Source organism: Mycetomoellerius zeteki, unplaced genomic scaffold (assembly GCF_001594055.1).
Source record: "Mycetomoellerius zeteki isolate Tzet28-1 unplaced genomic scaffold, Tzet1.0 scaffold667, whole genome shotgun sequence".
Classification (NCBI taxonomy): domain Eukaryota; kingdom Metazoa; phylum Arthropoda; class Insecta; order Hymenoptera; family Formicidae; genus Mycetomoellerius; species Mycetomoellerius zeteki.
The window spans coordinates 317,194-332,601 of record NW_017257683.1 but is presented as its reverse complement, the minus strand read 5'-3'; the positions used below and the strand labels follow the sequence as shown (position 1 = coordinate 332,601).

At 40.0% G+C, this 15,408-nt stretch overlaps 2 protein-coding genes across 2 annotated transcripts in view; one reads left to right on the top strand and one right to left on the bottom strand.

The window, feature by feature from the left end:
* Dnmt3 (DNA methyltransferase 3) overlaps nucleotides 1-15,408 on the top strand; it is a 130,636-nt gene that overhangs the window by 21,010 nt on the left and 94,218 nt on the right. The gene's annotated exons all lie outside the window — the stretch shown is intronic.
* The window catches only part of Tdg (Thymine DNA glycosylase), a 116,229-nt gene that overhangs the window by 25,816 nt on the left and 75,005 nt on the right, over nucleotides 1-15,408 (bottom strand). Inside the window, exons 4-6 of the mRNA XM_018457751.1 lie at nucleotides 11,461-11,774; nucleotides 9,114-9,255; nucleotides 2,417-2,486 (exon numbers count right to left, since the gene is read on the bottom strand). Coding sequence (XP_018313253.1) covers nucleotides 2,417-2,486; nucleotides 9,114-9,255; nucleotides 11,461-11,774 — 526 coding nt within the window. The remainder of the gene's footprint in view (nucleotides 1-2,416; nucleotides 2,487-9,113; nucleotides 9,256-11,460; nucleotides 11,775-15,408) is intronic.

Sequence of the window (15,408 nt, the reverse complement as noted above, 5' to 3'; positions counted from 1 at the left end):
CAAGAAAATCGCGAGTAATTTGTAGAATTTTTCGCTACAGTGGATGAAGATGGGAAAAGAACCGACAGACGATATCTAATTACAGTTTAAAGAAGTATTGTTCTGTTATTAACGTGAAAAGATAATGAAATTAATGCGTATGTTCAGCAGAGTTCAGTTCCCTCTGATCATTCGAATTATAAAGATTACAGTCACAACTACAATGTGTGTCGTAACTACTGCCTAAGGTTATACTTTCTCGAACGGTGTTTTTTTCGATTGATTCGCACAAATAAAGTAACAACGATCGCAGTTACTGTGCTCGTGATTAACAATGTGCGTTAATAGTACCGCACCTGCGTTTACTTATGTACGCGTTTCCCGATATATCTTATATTGTCATTACGTTGGTACGGGCAAATATTTGATCGCGATACACTCGGACGAAAGCAAACGCCTCCAGCTATTATGGCAGTGTAATAATCGGGCGCGTAAACCTGCAGGTAGCCGTGCGTTTATATTATATATTACGCTACATTACATTAAGCATGTTGTATGCGTACAACGCGCCCACCGCTGATAAGCGCGCGGACTCGTGCAGGTTCACGTAAATCGCGGGGACCCCGCCAGCGATACGTCGTGCATGGGGGCGCATTAATACGCACGTGCTTGCCGTGCGTGCGCTTTGGCAGTTGCATCGAAGATAGCCGGGGCTATTCGTTGTCGGTGATCAAGCTGCGCACGAATCCAAGAAAAGCAGGGAATTCATCTGTATCTTCGATCAAACACTGTTAGTCCCTTGACTAACGAATCAAAATTACTACACTGTTGAATATCAAAGGAGTAATGGCAACCCAATCCCTTGAGTTAAATAACATTTGTTATTTTTATCTTTCAAAATGTAAATAATTTCTGTAATTAGTTTCAAAGTAAACAACGTCGATATTAACGCATGCACTTGGTAAATAATAGATTAAATTTGAGTCAAATTTAATACATTTTCTTAAGTTTAATTGTTTAACTCTGTTTTAGTTAAATTAACGACATATTGAGTGACGACTTATAAAAATGATTAAAAATATCTCAAATTGTGTGGGTAGAATTTGACTTATGAGAATTTATCACTGTAAAGTCTTCCCCGTTGGATCCTAATATATATCCAGGTATTAGACAGCTTTTCTTATCGATATTTTGAACTTTTTTAACGTTCTGTAAATATGTTTCTTTCGCCAATTAGTATTCTTCTGGTTTTAATAGAAAAATTTTGGCACGTCACGCGGGGATCATGGCACAAAGGACCCAATTATTTCGGCATACTTTTCCCGGGAGTGAGTTTTTTTTTTGTACGAAATTGATGAAGATTTTTATGTCCGCGTTGTGCCGCATATAAATCATATTAAAATGTATTAATCGACGTTGCGAGCAAGGCAAAAATAAACACGTAGCGTATGTACATGGGTTATGTGCCGTATTAAAACTGTAGGTTTTACATCCGCGCTGTGGGTGATTTATGCGCGTTGCAACGGCTCTCTCGTTGTGTGCTCATCGATGCAGGCTTCGCGATTTCAGATCCCGGGTTCTCCGGTGCAGAAAAAAGCGCGAGATGAGGGCTCGGGTCATGGGTCGCCGCTAGGCTCTCCACGGGCTTTTCCCGGATCCGCGAATTTTACCATTCGTAATGTTCGTTTCAGTTCATTTACGAATCCCGGTTTACATTTATCGCAAAATCCTGATTACGCATTAATCAACGCAAAAAAGTTAGCTCTATTAACTTAGCGTTTATGTTTCGCGTTTTTACTTCCTTTACGCGGATGAATCGTCCGATTTTTTTTCTTTTCGGAACGATGGCCCTGAACGATAATCGCTCCCGGCATTCACCTCCCGTCTCCCATTTTTCTCGCCGACTCTGATTTTCTCGTTGACTTGATAATTACTCTCCTCGAAGCGCGTCTAAGACGAGGCGCGCGCAAAGCGCACTCGATTTTCCCGGGGCGGGTATAACATTATGCAATTTTATGCGGAAACTTCGAGAGACGCAAAGGCGAGGCTCGCTTGCAAGACTATGGTAATGGTGTGGGTTCGTTAGCGCCACGATTGTCGGACACATTGGCGCTCGTTTATACGGATGTTCGAAATTCGAATTGCGAATTCATGTCCTGGTAGAAGTACCTGTCAGTGGGGCTACAAGACTCTTCCTTTGCTCGCGCTTTCCATTTGTTATTATTATGACTTCACAGCTTAACGCTCTCGTCACGAAACACCTTTTATTATTATTTTTATAGTTATGATCGCATCACTTGAATGCTTTCCTTTAAGGTGCGAAGTAAATTAGATTAATTTATCATAATAAAATTAGTTTTTTTTTTGTTAAAATATACGATGAAATAAATATACGATGTAAATATACGATATAAAAATGTATGATAGAATCACTCACAGAAGTGATTTCCAGGTCCAGCATAGTGATGTCCCTTATAAGCTGCGAACAGTCCGGGATTGATACCAATCTGTAAAGTAAGACAAATATACTTGGTTAGAATTTTTGAAACATTTCTAGACATCATTTTACAGTACTAATAATAAAGTCTGAACACAAATCGCGAATATATGATTGCATACGCGTTCGCGCCAGCTGCAGACATGATTGTTCTATATTGTTATTTTAATTAGCCACATTGATAATACAAAAACAAACGGGTGTTCTTAAGTCTCTTGCGTCGACGTCGCTATATTTGTTCCGCTTTGACTCCTCAGGTCCTCCCTTCCCTCCCCTCTCGTCTAGAAATTATTACTCATACTTATTTCCAACTTATTTCCGTGTTTCGAAACGGTGAAATTATTGTCTCTCCATATCTTTGACTTTTCGCCGAGTTTTTCCAGACGAGGAAAAACGCCGAGGAGAGACGAGTCGCTTGCGTCACGCGTTGTTGCCGACGTAATTAATTTCGCTTTCTACCGATTGTCAAAGCTAAGTCCGAGACTTTGGAGAAAAACGTTCATTTACAAACTACCGATATTTCTCTCGTTTAACACGTAGGGTGTTACAACAAAATGCACGCGTAAACGGGAATGAGAATCGATTGTAAATCTATATACTGTTAATTAAAGCAGACCGTGGCGTGATTGATTATGTATATAAATGCAATATGATGAAAACTAATGGCAAATTATGTTGATGGTTCGAATTTAATGAAAGCATATGATGAATAAAACTTTATCGAATTTGTACGCATGTCTTTGAAAAATAATATTTTTAACGGTAGAAAATGTGCCGTCCGATCGTGATTATAAATAAAAAAGAAAAAATATATAATAAAATCAGGCATATATTATGGAAATATGGTTTGAATGTTCTACATGCATAATGTTTAATTTAGCTCCCAAAGCTTCCAAAAAAGCACGCTCGACGAGAAATTGCGTGCGTCCATATTATATGCGACAAAATTAATTTCACCATTACGAGGGTAATACCTACTTCAATGGAGTGTTTTTCATCTGCAAAATATAATACAAAATTCCAAGCTGCTTATCTTTCGTCTAGCTTGCTTCAGCAATTCTTTTATTCAGTTGTGAAAGATATTTATTAAACACAATTAAAAACTAGTGTATTATTAATATGTTTTCTTCGTCGATGAATAGGAACGGGACAAATACTTTGCATCTCAGCGCAATTCTACTGTAAGATCTCATCTATCGTCACCTACTTTCAATACTCTTTCCAATTTTACTCGATTTCCTATGAATATAACCGCGTTAGTAGATTACATTGGAACAATGAATTCTTTTTCAAAATGAAAAATGGGATAATTGAAACCTTTGAACATATGGAACAAAGCGATGATTCTCTGATGTTAAAATTAACAAATCTTTTTCAATGATTTTCCGAGCATAGAACGAATACTTTCCAATGATTTTGTGATAATATTTAATATCATTAAAAAATGGATGCATAATGTAATAATTCCGTTTTGCTTGACTTTATTAAATAATATTAGCGGTTATTTTAATTCATCCACGCTTAGTTAATTCCCTAGGTTTTCTTTAGTAAAAGGGCTTTTTCGTTTCGTGCCGTTTTTCGCGTAAACTGAATTATTATAATTAATTAAACTTAATCTCTCACGCGCGCACGGCGATACGATGCACTTCCGTACGTATTCCAGTGTCTCTAAATTGAGGAGGAGAAAGAGGGAAGAGAGGGGATCGATTTCTTTCCCCGTTTCGCGTACGACTTCACGTGCGCGCTTCTTACTCGCGATTATGCAACGGCGCGGCGGGAGGGAGGAGGCGGAGGAGGAGGCGCAGGTGCGGCGTTGGTACCTGTTGCACAACCGCATTATCTTCGCTCCTCGCTCCGCCGGTTAGGTAATTAATAACGACAAAGTCCAAGGATACGTGATGTGCGCGGCCGCGCGAGCACCATTAGGCGCGCATCTCGCGCGCTATTAAACCTTCCTCCTTCCTCTTCTCCTCGTCGATGTACTCCCGCGCGATCTCTCTCTCTCTCTCCCCCTCCCTCCCTGTCTCTCTCTTTCTTGACTTGCAACTGACCTTTTCGCAAGTGCAAGGTGCGCGCGAGAGGGCTGTACCGCCGCCGGGGAATCTCGTGTCGTAACTTATCGACGTTTATCTCGCGCCTAGCCACGGCGACCCGACGTCCGCCGTCGTCGTCGGTAAATAGAGATTAACATTCACCACGCAACGGGACGGCCGTATACTCCTCGGGATAATTGCATGACAAAGTGCACGTCCGCAGAGCTCACGTGTGTGCACGTGCGCGTACATGTATGTGTGCGCGTGCGTTCCATTAAGAATCGCGACGCGTCCGTGAGGCACGGGAAAGGATCGGCGGTTGATTAGTTTGAATTCTTCTGTTCTCGCCTCTGTTTAGCGCTGCATTGAAGCCCTCGAGGATGTTTATTATGAATTGTACCTTGTGTAACATCGCGCTTGTTAAGGTAATTAAATGAGGATCGAAACGGACGCGATGCATATTGAAAGAATTTCTGTATTCTAATTTTAGCGATTTGGAAATCGATATAATCTGACTTTCCTTCTACGTGCGTCGTTAAATATCAAAAGAGCAATGGTAACCCAATCTCTTGAGTTAAATAACATTTTGTTATTTTTAACTTCCATGCATGCGTGAAAATGTAAATCAATCCATTTCTGTGGTCAGTTTCAAAGTAAACAACGTCCATATTAATATATGTACTTAGTAAATAATAAACTAAATATTCGAGTCAAATTTAATACATTTTCTTGAGTTTAATTGTTTAACTCCATTATTCTAGTTAAATTAACGACATATTAAATAGCAGCAGTGACCTATAGAAATAATTATAAATAACTCAAATTGATTATAATTTAACATTACGAACAGTATGTATTTAACGGTACATACTCCTGAAAAATGATTAGTAAAAAAATGAGCATTTTAATGCGACGTACACTTATCTATCAAATTTATATATATATAACCTAATGTGGATCACTACTGCTCCTACTAAATATATCATTATTTTTTACTAAAACGATAATTAAATTTGATACTATATCGTGTCAATTTGACATTACAGTGTCAAACTGACACCGTATAGTGTCAATTATAACCATTGTTTTAGTATAACGATATGATTGAGTAGGCGACTCACATTAAGTTAAATTTGACACTATAGATTTAACAGTGTAAAACATAAACATGATTTACAAATTTGATACTCGCTTATTTTTTAGTTGTTCTCTATATGAAGTACCTACACCTCTTTAAAGCGTGCGTGGAGTTGCGCAACACATGCTTCACGCACCTCCTGAGGAATCCCCGTGTATCTCTGCGATTCGGGTAATGCATTTCTCGATCGCACCTTCGATTCCGATGAGAGGAAGGAAGAGTGAGAGAAAGAGATAGAGCGAGATAGAGCGAGAAATGGAGAGAGAGAGAAAGCCACGGTACGACGACGTATATCGCACCGTCAAAATCGCGTTATATTAGTCGCGTACGAGCGAGTCCTGCTGTACAACCCAAACCCTCCGTGCGTATAACGTGCGTGTATGTTTGCGTGTGTCTCCGTCCCCATTCCCCGCAGCTCGCCGTCGACATAAAGTACGTATCGCATTAGCGCGTTAACGCCAATGCGTTAGCCGCTCGGCCGGCGCCGAATGGCGGCCGGGATAAACGAGGATAAAATGACGGGCGGGGGTGGCCACGAGGTGGTGGTTGGACGTGAGGAAGGGTGTGGAATTGTCACCGATTGAAAACAACGCGCGTCGCTCACGTAGGAACGGAACGCGGAGCGGAAGAGAGACGGATAGAATTGAGAGAAGAGAAGAGGGGGCGAGTAGGGAGACGGACCAGCGGAGGGAGGGAGGGGGGTGGTCGCGCTGGGGGTGCACCAGGGGGTGCATTCTATGGGGAGCAGCGAACAGTGTCCCGCTGCGTTCGATTACAACGTCGGGCGTAATAACCGAATTGCCCACGGCCCGTTAAAGCGTTTACACCGCTTGACGGATGATCGACCACGGTGACAACTCGTTTCGGGTAATATATGAATATGGACCGTGGAGCGCGTTAACAGACTCCCCGAATGAAAATGGCCGACAGCGTTCGTGCCTTATTTTACGATAAATAACGTACATGCCCTTTCTTATAGGAAGAAAGTATGAGAATGATCTGGAGTTTTTTTTCTTTCGTTCACGAGCGATGTTTTGAATGCTTGAAAAAAATCTCGCGAGTGACCTAAATTACGCGTGTTGCAAAATTGAGTTAACTCGAAAAACTCATGCATGATCGGGTTCAACGAGTTTTAGAATCTATTCAGCTTTTTGAAATTATTCTGTACCGTGAGATATACAGGAAGAACATGTATATCGTTGTAATTAAATTTTTAATATTTGTACACTAAATTAATCGACAAATTGCTTCAATAATACGCTCTCACTCATCATAATACTACATAATTGCGCGCGCTGTCAAAAATATGACAATTTCATTATTCTAAAGAGAATCGGGGTTGAATATAAATCAAGCTACGTTGCGGGGATGTTGTGATACGATGAAAATACTGAAATCGTTACGAGCCTCTCGGTTCCGTCATTTAAGTCACCCCAATTTTGATAACGACGGCCGCATATCGGATTATAACAATCACTCGTAATGACCATGATGCTCACCCGTTAAACTGTTTATACCCGTTTACACCGGTATCGGGTGATCGATCAACGCGCGGCGGGTCGTCGCGTTTGTAACGAGAACGTAATTCCCATTCTCTCGCTTGCATTCAATAAAGATCACGCTAACGCGCGGTGACGAAAATGACACGTACGTAGAATCGTCCGAAATTGTTTTCGGATTTCAACGGATCGCAATGTCGATTCTTTATCCGCCGACGAATTCAGAATAACTGACGGACAATTTGACTTATCAAGCCTGACGATACTCTTCATTTTACGAGAGCAACTCCGATTCAGTTTCATCTCTGATAATATTTTTCGTGCTGTTCAACAATTAATAACTTATTTTGTTGTTGGTTTCGTCGTGTCAAGCTTAACCTCTAATTAGGTTTAGTCTTTGCTTTAATTCTCTTCAATTTCGCGAAAAGACGAGAAGTCAACCAAGATTTAAGTTTCCCAACATTGGCGAAACTGGCCGTGTGGTCAAGCAATTTCAGAGTTGCCACAAAACTGGAAATCAGGAAAATCACGGAATTGTCAGAGAAATTGAAAACGATCAGCAAAAATCAGAGAATTTCACAAAACTTTTGGGAAAATTAAAATTTTTAGCTTTAAAAACATTTAATTACGTTCATCATACCTTTGGAATACTACTAACTTAACAATTAAAAATGCAAACAATTAGTAACATTAATAGTAATTTGTATTGCTATGTTAAATCGATTTCTCAACAAAATATTTAACGATGTCCAAATACAAGAACGAAAATACAAAAAAATTTTTTAATATTGAAAGTCGGGGAATATCATGAAATTCTACCTGGAAATCAAGGGAAAAAGTCATGGAATTTTCGGATGAGGAATTTGTGACAACCGCGAGTTTTTCTCTCCTGTTCTCTCCGCTTCTCTTTCTCTCTGTGCTGACGGAACGCAATGACCGGCGTGCCGCGTGATAACCGAATCGCACATGGATCATTAAAGCGATTAGGCCGGCTGTTGTGGAGGCGGCGATTGCCATTTGTCGTTGCCGCGTGCAGAGAATCCTCGCGTTTTCGCGCGGCGGTGACTCCAAGATGGATTCTCGCGCTGGTTAAAGCCGAGCCGAGTCGGGTTGTGCCATGCCGCACGCGCGCATATCGGATTAATTACCGTCATTCGATCAAGAACGACATCGCGGCGCATTGGTAATGCGGCATTACAAATGACACGCACGGCCGCGATATATGCCGGGCTATAAATTACGTGCCGCGGCGCGTACACGCGGTGTGTGCCGGCAGAAATGCGTGAGCCGGTGAAATTGATGTTTTTATTGTCGTTAATATTACGACGCGATTTAATGAATTATTATTGCCGTTCGGCAGTGGAACATCGCGAAATTGAAACGTCGCTTACTTAGTGCGAGACGCTCCGCGACAAACCTCGCGAATAATTCAATTTATCGATACTGGATGATCCGTTTGAAACGCGCGCGTGCTCTGTCTGGTATTCCGCGTGTATTACTATTGTTAGCTGTCTAAAGCACCTTTAATGTAAAGTTATAGCCGCGCTTATATACGTGGTATATAGAATGTTCTCCGGAAATTTACACGACTTGACAAGATGACGCAATATTGATATGTGATAGCCGTAACATAAGTCATAGGTCAGTTTAGGCCGTATTTTTACTCGATATTAATATGAATATGAAATAATTATAGAGATCCTCTCGGATCCTCTCTAATGAGAGTCTGAACTTAAGAAATCACTTTTAGTCATGTTTTAATAATTTCTGAAAGAAAGAGAAAAAGAAAGAGAAATAGATAAGAAAAAGATACAAGGATACAGAATGAGGAAGAGAAAGAAAAAGTATATGTTTGTCCTTCTCTCTCGCAGACTTTTGTTGTTAAACTATTACTCGGCACACAAAACTTCGGCTCGTGTCCAAAGTCTTATTGGAGAGTCTCTAGAAATAATCATACTTGGACTTACTATAATAATGTCAAGGTTGTTGGCGAGATGGTCCGGTAGAACGCGTTTGCTCACTTCCTCTTCCGGCATGCCGTCGAACCTGTCGTGCTTCTTCCTCTCTTTGTACGTCTTTGCACGTTTCTTGGCCTCTGCGAGTTCCGCTCTGAAAGAAAAAAGAATTGGATACAGAGGGCCTTAATAATACGCTGGATTCCTTTATGCTGCGTCATACGATTCAGCGAAAGGCGCGCAACTATTTCTCTCGATCGGCAGGGGACGCGGGCTTTCTGCGTTTACTTTTTGTCAAGCCGACGAACTCGCGCGCGTCTTGGACACTTCGCGTTTCGATTTGTGACACTGTAACACAATGTAACGTTCTGTATCGACCTGGGACTTGTAAGCCGTCGTGAATACGTCGCGATGAATAAGCTCGGATCTCGCAAGATAAAATGACGATGGCAAAATGCAATTTACGAACTTTACATTTTTTTTTTAAACGAGACATACTTGGATAATAAAACGTTATGAAAATACAACAAACAGTAAAAAAATTTATACAGAAAGCCATAGGAGTCAACCTCTGTGGTTGTTAAAGATATACATTTAATTAGTAATACCATATTTCGTACGTTTTGACTCCTGTTTGAGTTATCTTCAGCGTTACAACCTTAATAATTACAGCAATAAATAAATCTCAGTCATTGTCTACACAATTTTCTCTCTTTTTGTATGCGACCGTTGTGAAGCATTCGCGAAGTAAGAGCAAGTTGTCCAATAAGTAAGCAGAGTGGCGATAAAGACAACCTGAAATTTTTTTTTTAAAATCGTTAGAGAAGGTAAAAATTATAGAGGACAACAGAAATAAAAATTGTGCTTACCTCACGGAGTCAACAAGATCACAATAACGATAAGTAAGTCATGAGAGAATTGCAGAACGTCATCGTAAATTAAAATAAGAGATCCGTTCTAAATTAACATTTAGAACGGATCAAAAGCACGTCTCGACAATGTAACGTTCACTCCGATAATAAAACGCTGACATATAACATAGGGGTTAATCTTGAAAACAATAACATCTTATACTTTATTAAGTATCTCTATGTGACTTAAGGCTTCCGTGTCAGTTTGTAAATTTAAACCATTAGTTTGTCGACACATTAATGTTATATTAATATGTAACATTTCTGACATTAGATTTATTGTAAAGAATGTTATGAAAATAATTTTTTAATATTCTGGATATAAGTATTAATAAACGCGAATAAATTTTAATTAATGTGAGTTAAAGCATTATTGTGTAAATAAAAAATGTTAATTAACGTAGTTCTGCAGTGAGATGTACAATAGATGACTGACCACGCTAATCAATATATTTGCGTACGCCGTTCTTCCTTTCAAATTTTATGCTACAGTAGCGTGCAGTTTCGTAAAAAATAGGGGACGGAGCAGAATATTTATACGTTAGCATAATGGGCCTTTGTGTTTAGCCACGGGGTATTCAATTAAATAGACATACCGATGTACAACGTGTCAAGAGGGCATGAATAATTCTCTCTTAAGATCTTCAATTAACGTCTTAATGAACGCGTTATCTTCTGACGTATCTCCGTAATAGCGGCACGCATCTGATCGTGTTACGTTCCTAATATGCGGAACTATTTTTAAGTTTTCGGCCGGCTTCACAAAAATAAGCGCAACTGAAGATCCTATCGGATCAGCAACATGGTGCCCGGTCAGACGGACATTGTTAGCAGAGCGGATATTTTTAACCTTGGCTGCATGCAAATATATAACTAACTCTGGTTATATCGAGTCGCGGCTTCGTGACCGGTCCGCGTTCCTTCTCAGCTCCGCTCCTCTTTATACTCATTAACATACTTATAATTAATAATAATAATTATTATTATTAATATTTCTTTACTATAGATTGTACATTTTGAAATCAATTTTGCGAAAGTGTAAAGTGTTATTTAATATTAACTTTGACTTAATCCCTTCTGGCTATGTTGGTATAAACCATACGTGAAAATATGATTTCACGATGTTCATCCTTAAAGGATTGAAACCGTAAATGAATTTTGACATCGCGTAGTCAACTTCATACACCCGTGAACGATATTTCGTGGTGGGTTCTTACAATGTTAAATTAAAATTTTTCTTAAATAGCGTGTCTTACGGCGTACCCGACAAGCCTCGTTTTGGGCCTTGTATATAATAAATTGTCACGATTACGCAAGCGTGTAATTGAATTATAACAAAAGATACATAATTTTCGCAAAATAGCAAAACTGTATTTAGAATTTATCACGAAGTTAGTATAATCGCGGTCGTTGACAATTGCAATTGATTATATATGCTAGACTCTTACTCCTCGGGGGTGAGTATCATCTCCGACTTTTTTTTGCGGCCTCGCTTCTTCGGCTGATGCGCCAGCTGCGGATTGATGCTGGCGGTGCCGTTCATCACAAGATTCATCTGATGATGTTGTGGTCCGGACAGCGCCCCGGGCGGCGTCGACGTGGGTGTACCTAGCCCAGGTTGGGCGCCGTTCGGACACGTCATGCTCTCAGGATTGCCGCCGCCGCCGCCGCCTGGACTGCTTGCTGTCCTTATACCACCCATCGACATCTCTTCGTCGACAAACGAATATGGGTCCACCGGCGTCTCGCATTTTATCGCGACCTGGAAAAGAATGTCAGCAGACGTTGGTAGATACGTCGAGCTTATCATATTCGGCGCCGTCGTGTCCGTCGGGATAATGCAAGGATTTTGAAACTTCCGCATCCAAATGGTACGGAAGTGCTAGAGATCAAGGACGGAAGATAGGAAGATTAGAGAAAGTGTTTGACGTTTCTGTTTCTTCGTTGAATAATTCAATTTAGCGGAGCATCTTGATTCAAAATTAAAAATTCGTAAACTACATATATAATCTATAAAAAATTATAAGGCTTCAAATATTTCATGATAAATTCCGATGCGATGTTTCTTCATTGCGATATTAAGGGTAGACCATATTACCGTATTTACTGACCGAATTTCTCGCGTTTTCCTGAATAATATTATACATGCGGGCGAAAGAAAGAAAAATGCTGGCGCACTAGTCGCAGCGAATTATCCTTGTGATATCTCGAATCGCGATGACGGTTGATGTTCCAGCCTAATTTAATTCTACCTCGAAATTACGCCGCGAAATTTTTCGTCGCGTCCGCAAGTTTCGCAGGTGGTCGGTTGCGGAAAAATGAAATTTCTCCTGAGCACGTACAATCCCGACGTAAAACATGTACCGACGATCACGGACACGTACAGTGGCGATCATAAAACGTACGTACCCCAGCTAGCGCTATATGTATGTATATTTCTCTCTCTCTCTCTCTTTCTCTCTCTCTCTCTCTTTCTCTCTCTCTCTCTCTCTTCTGTCTCTCTTGATGCCCTTGGGGAAATAGTAATAGCGCAATTGCCACATGGACCGAAAATACGCGGCCACGTACAACGTATCAGCCATTCGCGGTTGTAAAATGTGCAGCTGTGTCTCTTTTTTTGCAAATTGCGCGTGTTACGGACTGACGCGATCACCGTTCTTCTCCCGTTGCATTTTTTGTACCGTCTGCTTTTTGCATTAGCTAAAATCAACTGAGGTTTCAGTGATTTTCTGCCTCTTTTTGAATATGAAATTAGAAAAAAATAGAGAAAGATTCGTAACATTGGTTACATAAGCTAATTGCTTTGGATGAGTGACAAGCTCTATAAGAATTGAATATCTGACAAGATGTGAAACGCGCACGTCAGTAATATAAAGGAGGTCAAATTATCTGGAAAGTTCCTTACGTCGATAGAGTTTTGTCGTGGCGATATTAACGAGGTTGGTATTAGATGATTAACGCGACAGGTATCCAAGTGACGTTTTGTTCCCTGACTCTTCTCGACGTTCGCGCAAAAATCCGATATCGTGGACTAAAATAAATGCTTCAAGCGCTATCCTGCCCGATGAAATCAGAAATTATTCAACAAGCCGTTATTGTATTCTGAAGGCTGTCAATAATGCGATAATTTAGCGTATCAATATTCGCATATTCACCACTCTTAATTTTAAATGTTCTCGCCATCATTTGTACATTTTAGCAAATACGGATGCAAAATATTTCGTGCAATTGACGAAAACGCAACGTCTACTTTCCGTGTCTATTTTCGTTCAGAAATATATAAGAAGAATAGTGCTTTTGCAACGAGTCGCATTTAATGTTCACCCGGGGAAAGAACCCCGTTGCTTTTTCGACGCCCACGGAAATGAAAGCATAAGAGATTACGCGAATCCGACGGAGGTTTTTTATCGCAATGCACATAAACATACCCTCGTTTGCAATTTTCGACCTGGTCTCCTGACTATATGGTCTTTCCAGTTGGCATACCCGCGCTCTTGACCCGATGATAACCCTGCGAAATCGAGGTCGAAATCCCGCGAAGATAAGAGCCGCACTGACTGGTAGTTACCGATAACGCGTTATCCCTACCCTTTTTCACAGGGCTCGGGTTTCGCTCGAAAGTCACCGACAATATTCCACACGATAAGAACATATGTGCGCGCATGCCCCATTGTTATTATTTGCAAACAAAAGGACCGTGGCGAGTGTCGCGAATGTAACGCACAGATTTGTTTTACCCGGCGATGTTAAAGCACAATATTTGCGTTAAAAAATAGGTAAATATAGGAAATTTTTATTGCGAGACATTGCGCAAAGGATGTTTATTTATCGATTTGAAGAGCCATTAATCTATACGTTTCGGGAAAATATCCGTCGCGCCGTTGTGATAATAAAAGCAAACGTACCTCTCCGCTTGTTCAACTCCTCTTTTCGTCTGTCTTTCCCAAGCAATAATTGAATTACATTTAAAAGAAAAAAATCAATTATATATAGAAAAATATATAGAGAAATCGAATATATATATATATTTCGATTTTATTAATTTTTTTCTATAAAGGTAATACAACTTTCGTGAAAGTGACGTCCCTTTTAAGCTATTCATTTCTTTGCTTGTCTCGGAATCTATACCATGAATGTCTGGCTCGTTTACGCCAGAAACAATTGGATGTCTCAGAATCTAGGGAAGGGTTAAGTAAAACAATGTGAAATAGGATCGAGAAAAGAGGAGCGTGATAATGCGAACTCGATAAATCCGGGACGTGTTCACGGTTAACAATTCGATCAACGGAAATTCGTTTCGCTCGTCGGCCGTTCATTCGTTAAAATGAGGAGCCGGTAAAACCGAGATCGATCGGTCGTCACGTCACGAGATAATTTTCGAGAAAAAGACTATCGATCCCGACAGCGGATAACAACTTTGCGGATATAATGGCAATTTAATATCGGATGAAATTTCTGTAATTCGCGCGCGATAGCGCCGATAGCCAAATTGGGGGAGCTGGGCAACCTGCAATTAATTCATGAGCGGAAAATGTGCGTTCTGATTGAAATCCCTGAAAATTACCACCGTCAAAATATTCAACCGAATCACATTTGTAAAAGCTTTTATTTTGCCAGTTTGTGATGTGAAAAAGCCAAAAGCCGTTGGAAGGATGCAATAACTCCCTTTCTGTATTTCTTTCGCAATATGTGAATTATATCTTGTGCCTCTTGATGCAGATAGATGTATATATATATATACATATATAAATACATAGATGTCACGAAGTTATTTAAATTTGCTACTTTTTGGGAAAAATTCTCTAAGAAATTAATTTATATTTTTTCCTTTCATTAATGAATCCAGTTTTCATTATAAAAATGTAACAGGATTTTTCATTGAACAACGTGAAACGTTGAAATATCATGAAATTATATTTCCACGATATTTATTAACAGAAATTTTTTCATCGCACGTTTTGCGCTAAATTTTATAATCACGTAACAATCAAAGAAATTACACAGATATAAACGTTCCCGGAACAACTCGTTTAAAGATCTTTCGCCCGCGTATTAAGTGGAAAATAAGTAACACCGCGTGCGGGGCTCATCCACGGCTTTCATTGTACCGCAACAGAGGTAATGTTGCGTAAGTAGATCGTAAAACTAACATGAAAATGCAAATCGCTGCGCGCGGCATTGCGAAAATCCCAGAGTGGCGATTGCGTGCGTCTTTATTGCAATTTATTGCTCGTAATTTTGATTGCGAGGTGCTAGATACGCCAATACAGCGGTTTCTAATGAGAATCGTCTGCGTTTTTTATTAGCTAATAAGTTTGATGTTTTACGTGCGTTTTTTTCCTTTGTACGTAATAACATATATTTTCTCGATTATCGAATATCGCTGAAGAAGAGCG